This window comes from Hemiscyllium ocellatum, chromosome 4 (genome assembly GCF_020745735.1).
Source record: "Hemiscyllium ocellatum isolate sHemOce1 chromosome 4, sHemOce1.pat.X.cur, whole genome shotgun sequence".
Taxonomy (NCBI): domain Eukaryota; kingdom Metazoa; phylum Chordata; class Chondrichthyes; order Orectolobiformes; family Hemiscylliidae; genus Hemiscyllium; species Hemiscyllium ocellatum.
In genome coordinates, this window is record NC_083404.1 from 29,046,134 (window position 1) to 29,055,060 (window position 8,927).

Sequence of the window (8,927 nt, forward strand, 5' to 3'; positions counted from 1 at the left end):
CTCAGATCACATCAGCAAACATCAGTCCTAGCCACAGCACAGAACCTAGCCACTTCTTGATCAACTATCTTCCCCATTTCCAGTTCAACTGGATCTCTGAGCACAAACACAGCCATATCTTTGTCATCCAACTCCCAATAATTTTCATTCTGAATAGCCCTCATGATACTCACTCACACAGCTCCATCACTATGGTGGTGGAAAGAGTTCAGTTTGTACAACTGTTTACATTTAAACACAAATCAGAAATACCACTAATTGCAATGTATGTAAGAAAGAATATCAGTAAGTCTCACCTGAGCAGCGACTGTGTGAGATCTAGTTGGAAAGAGTTTTGTAACACAAGCAGTGTTGAAACCAGCTTCAGATAAACCAAAAGCTGCTCGTAAACCAGCACCACCAGCTCCAACAACCACAGCATCAAATTCATGATCTACTACTGGGTACTGAGTAGAAATCTATATTCAGGAAGCAAGATACACATTGTGGTTACCATGTCAATGACTCAGACTGTAAAAATAAAGAATCAGAGCAATGCCACTTTTCACTGATGTTCAAAAAGACATTTATAGCACATTAATGCAAGGAAAGGTCCAAGACACTTCACAGGAGCATTGGAAAAGAAAATTACACAAAGGAAATATTAGATCAGATGATCAAAAAGGTTTTCATAATGTCTCAAAGGAGGAAAACTAGAGGCAGAAATGTAAAGGAAGCAAAGACCAAAGCTTGGAGCTGAGGCAACAGAAGGCACAACCACTGATGGTGTTGCAGTTCAAACTGAAATTGCACAAGTCACTAGAATTAAAGTCACTAGCTAGGAAGTCTGTGGGGTTTGAAAAAATTCGAGATAGGGAGGGGAGACATCCCAGACATTTGAAGAAAACTTGAGAATGTTACCAAAACATTGCTTGGTCAGGAGCCAAAATATAAGCCAGGACACACAGGGTGATAACACACTGCAAATGAAGAATGAATCCTTTCAGAGTTTTAAATGACACTGACTTTAGTTTGCTGAATACAGAAAGCAAGAGAATAGCCAGGAGCACATTGCAATAGTCATGTCTAGCCAAGGTACAAGTGTTGATTTCAACAGTAGATGAGTCAAGGCAGGAATGGAGTTAGGCTATGTTATAAAGGAGGAAGTGTTTGATGTCTTGAAACGCATAAAGGTAGCTAAATCCCCAGGACATGATCAGATGTACCAGAGAACTCTGTGGGAAGCTAGGGAAGTGATTGCTGGGCCCCTTGCCGAGATATTTGTATCATCGATAGTCACAGGTGAGATGCCAGAGGACGGGAGATTGGTTAATGTGGTACCATCATTTAAGAAAAGTGGTAAGGACAAGCCAGGGAACTATAGACCAATGAGCCTGACGTCGGTGCTGGGCAAGCTGTTGGTGGGAATCCTGAGGGACAGGATTTACATGTATTTGGAAAAGTAAGGACTGATTAGGGATAGTCAGCATGGCTTTGTGTGTGGGAAATCATGTCTCACAAACTAATCTTTTTGAGAAGTAACCAACAGGATTGATGAGAGGAGAGCAGTGGAGATGATCTGTATGGACTTCATATGACAAGGTTCCCCATGAGAGACTGGTTAGCAAGGTTAGATCTCATGGAATACAGGAAGAACTAGTCATTTGGATACAGAACTGGCTCAAAGCTAGGAGACAGAGGGCGGCGGTGGAGGGTCGTTTTTCCGACTGGAGGCCTGCGACCAATGGAGTGCCACAAGGGTCGATGCTGTGTCCACTATTTTTCATCATTTATATAAATGATTTGGATATGAATATAGGAGATACAGTTAGAAAGTTTGCAGATGACACCAAAATTGGAGGTGTAGTGAATAATGAAAGAGGTTACCTCAGATTACAACGGAATCTTGATCAGATGGGCCAATGAGCTGGGCAGATAGAGTTTAATTTAGCTAAATGTGAGGTGTTGCATTTTGAGAAAGCTTAGCAGGACTGGTACTCTTAATGGTAAGTTCCTAGGGAGTGTTGTCAAACAAAGAGACCTTGAAGTGCAGGTTCATAGCTCCTCGAAAGTAGAGTCACAGGTAGATAGGATAGTGAAGAAGGCGTTTGGTATGCTTTCCTTTATTGGTCAGAGCATTGAGTACAGGAGTTAGGGGTCATGTTACGGCTGTACTGGACATTGGTTAGGCCATTTTTGAAATATTGCGTGCAATTCTGGTCTCCTTCCTATTGGAAGCATGTTGTGAAACTTGAAAGGGTTCAGAAAAGATTTAGAAGGATGTTGTCAGGGTTGTAGGATTTGAGCGATAGTGAGTGGCTCAATAGGCTGGGGCTGTTTTCCCTGGAGTATTGGAGGCTGAGGGGTGACATTGTACAGATTTATAAAATCATGAGGGGCATGGATAGGATAAATAGACAAAGTCTTTTCCCTGCGTTGGGGGAATTCCAGAACTAGAGGGCATAGGTTTAGGGTGAGAGGGGAAGATATAAAAGGGACCTAAGGGGCATCCCCAGAGGGTGGAGTGTTTACAGAATGAGCTGCCAAAGGAAGTGGTGGAGGGTGGTACAACTGCAACATTTAAAAGGCATCTGGATGGGTATATGAAGAGGAAGGGTTTGGAGGGATATGGGCCAAGTGCTGGCAAATGGGACTAGATTAGGTTAGGATATCTGGTCCGCATGGACAGGTTGGAACAAAGGGTCTGTTTCCGTGCTGTACATCTCTATGACTTTAAATAGTGATGGCACGAACATAAGGTCAGAAGTTCATTCCAGGGCAGAATGCGACACGAATGTTGCAAACAGTCTGACTCAATGTCAGAATGTTACCAGGAAGAGGGACAGAGTTTGTGGCTAGGTAACAGAGCTTGGAGCTGAAACTAGAATAATAGAATCCCTCCAGTGCAAAGAGAGGCCATTTGACCCATCAGTCTGCTCAGACTCTGAAGAGCATCCCAGCCCCAAAACCCTTCATCTACCATGGTGAATCCACATGTCTCTGGACACTATAGGGTAACTTAGTACGGCCAATTGACACATCCCTGCACGTTTGGTCTGTGGGAGGAAACCGGAGCACCAGGTGGAACCCACGCAGAAATGGGGAGAATGTGTCAACTCCACACAGTCACCCAAAGCAAGAACCAAACCCAGGACCCTGGCACTGAGGTAGCAGTGCTGAGGCCTGGGCCAATGTGCTGCGTATACTGAAAACAATGGCTTCAGTTTTCCCCAATATTGAATTGAAGAAAGCCTTTGTTCATCCAATATTAGATGTGGGATAAGCTTAGACATAAAGGTTGCTGACTTTTGATAATGAGTAAAGGCTGAGAAAAAAAATTGCTCTCATCAAGCAGTGTTACCAGAGATCTTAGGATACAGAAGGACCAAACACTTGTCTAATACAAAAGCATTGCGTATCAGCATCTAGACATTCTGGACAGATAGATTTGGCTGAGATAATCCTGAAGTCAGAATAGTGACTGAGGGATGATGGGGATTTCAGCTCCTTGGATAGAACTCTGATATCATGTGGGCAATGGCAGAATTTACTTAGTGCCAATGCAGCATTGAAATTCAGAAAGCATCGACACATTGATGCTAAAATTAATAATTTGTATTTGGACACTTGTTAAGAATTTTCTGCATAATGCTGGGCAATCATGATCAAGTCCTCAAATGTGACTTTTACTTACTGCATTTGAAACTTTGTTTGCATTTTTATTATGTTTCCCACTGACAGCAAAGTGGAATCTGCCAGCTGCATTTTGGTACACTGCAGGAATCTGTTAAAAAAAATCACAATTAATTAGAAACTGTAGATGGTAAAGTTGTCACAACTGGAAGCACATTTCAGACAAAAGGAGGCAGGATTAGGTACAAAGGAAAATGGGGGCAGAACATTGGTGGGATGGGGTGGCATAGGCAGGTAAGAGGTCAGCCATGTGCAAGGGCAAGGAGAAAGATAGATCAGTGAGGAAGGCAGAAAGGGAAGTTGATGAAAGTTTCCAATGAAAAACATACTCTTTGTCATAGAACTGATCTCAAAGTTTGTCATCATTCATATCACTACTTCTCAGGGGCTTTTCATTGTTCTGTCATTACTCCCTCTAATAGTCAGAGGGAAATTAAGAAACAAATTTGTAAGGAGATCTCAGCTATCTCTAAGAATAATAGGGTGGTTATGGTAGGGGATTATAACTTTCCAAACAGACTGGGACTGCCATAGTGTTAAGGGTTTAGATGGAGAGAAAATTGTTAAGTGTGTTCAAGAAACATTTTCTGATTCAGTATGTGGATGCACCTACTATAGAAGGTGCAAAACTTGATCTACTTTTGGGAAATAAGGCAGGGCAGGTCACTGAGGTATCAGTGGGGGAGCACTTTGGGGCCAGCGACCTTAATTCTATTAGATTTAAAATAGTGATGGAAAGGATCAGATCTAAACTTTGAAGTTCTAAATTGGAGAAAGGCCAATTTTGAAGGTATTAGGTAAGAACTTCAAAAGCTGACTGGGGACAGGGGTTCGCAGGTAAAGGGACGGCTGGAAAATGGGAAGCCTTCAGAAATGAGATAACAAGAATCCAGAGAAAGTATATTCCTGTCAGGGTGAAAGGGAAGGCTGATAGGTGTAATGAATGCTGGATGACTAAAGAAATTGAGGGTTTGATTAAGGAAAAGAAGGAAGCATATGTAAGATATAGACAGGATAGGTTGAGTGAATCCTTAGAAGAGTATAAAGACAGTCGGAGAATACTTAAGAGGGAAATCAGGAGGGCAAATAGGGGAAGTGAGATAGCTTTGGCAAATAGAATTGAGGAGAATCCAAAGGGTTTTTACAAATACATTAATGACAAAAGGGTAACTGGGGACAGAATAGGGCCCCTCAAAAATCAGCAAGACGGCCTTTGTGTGGACTCGCAGAAAATGGGGGAAGATACTAAATGAGTATTTTGTATTAGCATTTACTGTGGAAAAGGACCTGGAAGATACAGAATGTAGGGAAATAGATGGCGACATCTTGAAAAATGTTCATATTGCAGAGGAGGAAGTGCTGGATGTCTTGTTGAGATATTTGTATCATCGATATTCACAGGTGAGGTGCCGGAAGACTGGAGGTTGGTAAAAGTGATGACACTGTCTAAGAAGGGTGGTAAGGATAAGCCAAGGAACTATAGACCAGTGAGCTTGACGTCGGTGGTGGGCAAGTTGTTGGAGGTACATCCTGTCCCCTCAGGATTCCATGCATTTGGAACAGCAAGGGCTGATTAGGGAGAGTCAACATGGCGTTATGCATGGGAAATCATGTCTCACAAACTTGATTGAGTTTTTTGAAGAAGTAACAAAGAGGATTGATGAGTGCAGGGTAATAGATGTGATCTATATGGACTTCAGTAAGCCGTTTGACCAGGTTCCCCATAGGAAACTAGTTAGCAAGGTTAGATCTCACAGAATACAAAGAGAACTAGCCATTTGGATACAGAACTGGCTCAAAGGTAGAAGACAGAGGGTGGTGGTGGAGGATTGTTTTCAGACTAGAGGCCTGTGACCAGTGGAGTGCTACAAGGATCGGTGCTGGGTCCACTACTGGTCATCATTTATATAAATGATTTGGATGTGAACATGCAAGGTATAATTAGTAAGGTTGCAGATGACACCAAAATTGGAGGTGTAATGGCCAGCGAAGGAGGTTACCTCAGATTCCAAAAGGATCTTGATAAGATGGACTAATGGGCTGAGAAGTGGCAGACGGAGTTTAATTCAAATAAATGCAAGGTGCTGCAATTTGGGAAAGCAAATCTTAGCAGGACTTATATACTTAATGATAAGGTCCAAGGGAGTGTTGCTGAACAAAGAGACCTTGGACTGCAGGTTCATAGCTCCTTGAAAGTGGAGTCGCAGGTAGATAGGATAGTGAAGAAGGCGTTTAGTATGCTTTCCTTTATTGGTCAGAGTATTGAGTACAGGAGTTAAGAGGCCATATTGCGGCTATACAGGACAGTGGTGTGGTCACTGTTGGAATATTGCGTACAATTCTGGTCTCCTTCCTATCGGAAAGATGTTGTGAAACTTGAAGGGGTTCAGAAAAGATTTACAAGGATGTTGCCAGGGTTGGAGGATTTGGGCTATAGGGAGAGACTGAACAGGCTGTGGCTGTTTCCCCTGGAGCGTCGGAGGCTGAGGGGTGACCTTATAGATGTTTACAAAGGTGAGGGGCATGGATACGATAAATAGACAAAGTCTTTTCCCTGGGGTGGAATCCAGAACTACAGGGCATAGCTTTAGGGTGAGAGGGGAAAGATTTAAAAGAAACCTAAGGGGCAACTTTTTTCAAGCAGAGGGTGATACATGTATGGAATGAGCTGCCAGAGGAAGTGGTGGTGGCTGGTACAATTGTAACATTTAAAAGGCATTTGGATGGGTATATGAACAGGAAGGGTTTGGAAGGATATGGGCTGGGTGCTGGCAGGTGGGACTAGATCGAGTTGGGATATCTGGTCGGCATGGACGGGTTGGACCGAAGGGCGTGTTTCCATACTGTACATTTCTATGACTGTACAGCTGCATTCCACTCTGACATCCTCATAGCTTATGTATTATTTACCTCTACATCTGGAGGACTCCCTTGATCTAGATCACAGATGACACCCCATGCCCAGTATAATCAAGATACTCACTGAAGGTCACAACAGATTTTGGATGTAGGTTTGCTCGGTGAGCTGAAAGGTTCATTTCCAGACGTTTCGTTACATTACTAGGTAACATCTTCAACGGACTTTATGCAAAGCAATGCTGAAACTTCCTGCTTTCTATTTATATGTTTGGGTTTCTTTGGGTTGATGATGTCATTTCCTTTGGTGATGTTATTTCCTGAATGAAGTCACGTCCTGTTCCTTTTCTCAAGGGATGGTAGATGGGGTCTAATTCGATGTGTTTGTTGATAGAGTTCTGGTTGGAATGCCATGCTTCGAGGAATTCTTGTGCGTGTGTTTGTTTGACTTGTCCTACCACCTAGAAAGCAGGAAGTTTCAGCATTGCTTTGCATAAAGTCCACTGAAGATGTTTCCTAGGAAGGTAAAGAAACGTCTGGAAATGAACCTTTCAGCTCAGTGAGCAAACCTCATCCAAAACCTCAGCCTGATCTACAAATCTTCTCCAAACGGTCACAACAGATTTATAAAAGTCTAGAACACAGAACATTACAGGCCCTTTGGCCCTTGATGTTGCACCAACCTATGAAACCAACCTGAAGCCCATCTACCCTGCACTATTCTATTTTCATTCATAAGTTTATCCAATGATCATTTAAATGCCCTTTAAGTTGGCAAGTCTACTACTGTTGCAGACAGTGCGTTCCACACCCCTACTTCTGAGAAAAGAGCCTGCCTTCGACATCTGTCCTCCATCTATCACCCCATAATTTTAAACTATGTCCCCTCATGCTAGCCATCACCATCCAAGAAAAAAGGCTCTGACTGTCTAACCCTCTGATTATCTTGTATGTCTCAATTAAGTCACCTTTCAACCTTCTTCTCTCTAACGAAAACAGCCTCAAGTCCCTCAGGCTTTCCTCAGAAGACCTTCTCACCATACCAGGCAATATCCTAGTAAGTTTCCTCTGAACCCTTTCCAAAACTTCCACATTCTTCCAATAATGCATTGACCAGAACTGTACACAATAATCCAAGTGCAGATGCATCAGAGTTTTGTACAGCTGCAGTATGACCTTGTGGCTCCAAAACTCAATCCCTCTACCGATAAAGGCTAACACACCATATGCTTTCTTAACAACCAGGGATCTATGTACATGGACACCAAGATCTCTCTGCTCATCTACACTACCAAGAATCTTACCATTAGCCCGGTACTCTTTACTCCTGTCGCACCTTCCAAAGTGAATCATTTCACACTGTTCTGCATTGAACTCCATTTGCCACCTCTCAGCCCAGCTCTGCAGCTTATTTATGTCTCTCTGTAACCTGCAACATCCTTTGCCAATATCCACATCTCCACCGACCTTAGTGACATCCGCAAATTCACTAATCTATCCTTCTTCGGCCCTCATCTAGGTCATTTTTATAAATGACAAACAGCAGTGGATCTAAAACAGATCCTTGGGGTACCCCACTTGTAACTGAACTTCCTGATGAAGGGCTTTTGCCTGAAACGTTGATTTCACTGCACTTTGGATTGCTGCCTGAACTGCTGTGCTCTTCCAGTACCACTAATCCAGAATCCAGGATGTATAGTTCCCATCAACCACCACCCTCTGTCTTCTCACAACTAATCAATTTCTGATCCAAACAACTATATCACCTTCAATCTCATGCCTCCACATTTTGTGCAATGTTCCACAGGGAACATTATCAACCACTTTACTGAAATCCATATACATCACATCAACCACTTTGCCCTCATCCACCTGTTTGGTTACCTTCTCAAAGAACTCAATAAGGTTTGTCCGGCACCACCTACCCCTCCACAAAACCATGTTGACTATCTAGGACTAGGATAACACTAACCACTAGTAAAACCGAGCAAAGACATAACTCGCTGCTGACAACAACCAATATTATCAGTGATGTGATGAAACTCTGATGCAGTGTCACGTCTAGTTCTCTCTCCATGGATGCTGTCTGACCCGCTGTGACCTCCAGCATCGGCAGTAAACTTGCTCCTCAACAGTTATGTAACTGCTACTAGTTACACAACCAGGATAACCTTTGTAGTGGCTCACGACAATCGCTGTGTCCGAGCTCAGACTGCAGCCCCTCAGCAGGATGCTCGCTGACGCCCACGTTGACCCAGAGCTGCTGACCTGCCTAAGGCCCACCTTGAAACGCCGCCTCCCCACAGCGGACACCAAGCAACGCGCCGCCATCTTGCACCAACCGACGCCTGCGAACCGCCGCTGGACGAGTCTACTCCTGAGGGAGGGGGGGTGGGCGG

The 8,927-nt window shown here is 43.5% G+C and overlaps 1 protein-coding gene across 2 annotated transcripts in view; it reads right to left on the reverse strand.

Annotated features, from left to right (window-relative positions):
- Positions 1-8,923, reverse strand: part of sdha (succinate dehydrogenase complex, subunit A, flavoprotein (Fp)) — a 45,976-nt gene extending 37,053 nt beyond the window's left edge. Inside the window, exons 1-3 of one of the 2 annotated variants that reach the window (XM_060822848.1) lie at positions 8,797-8,923; positions 3,674-3,763; positions 297-458 (exon numbers count right to left, since the gene is read on the reverse strand). In XM_060822848.1, coding sequence (XP_060678831.1) covers positions 297-458; positions 3,674-3,763; positions 8,797-8,859 — 315 coding nt within the window. In that variant the 5' untranslated portion in view covers positions 8,860-8,923. The remainder of the gene's footprint in view (positions 1-296; positions 459-3,673; positions 3,764-8,796) is intronic. The other variant, XM_060822850.1, reaches the window with a different exon arrangement.
- Positions 8,924-8,927: the final 4 nt, after the last annotated feature.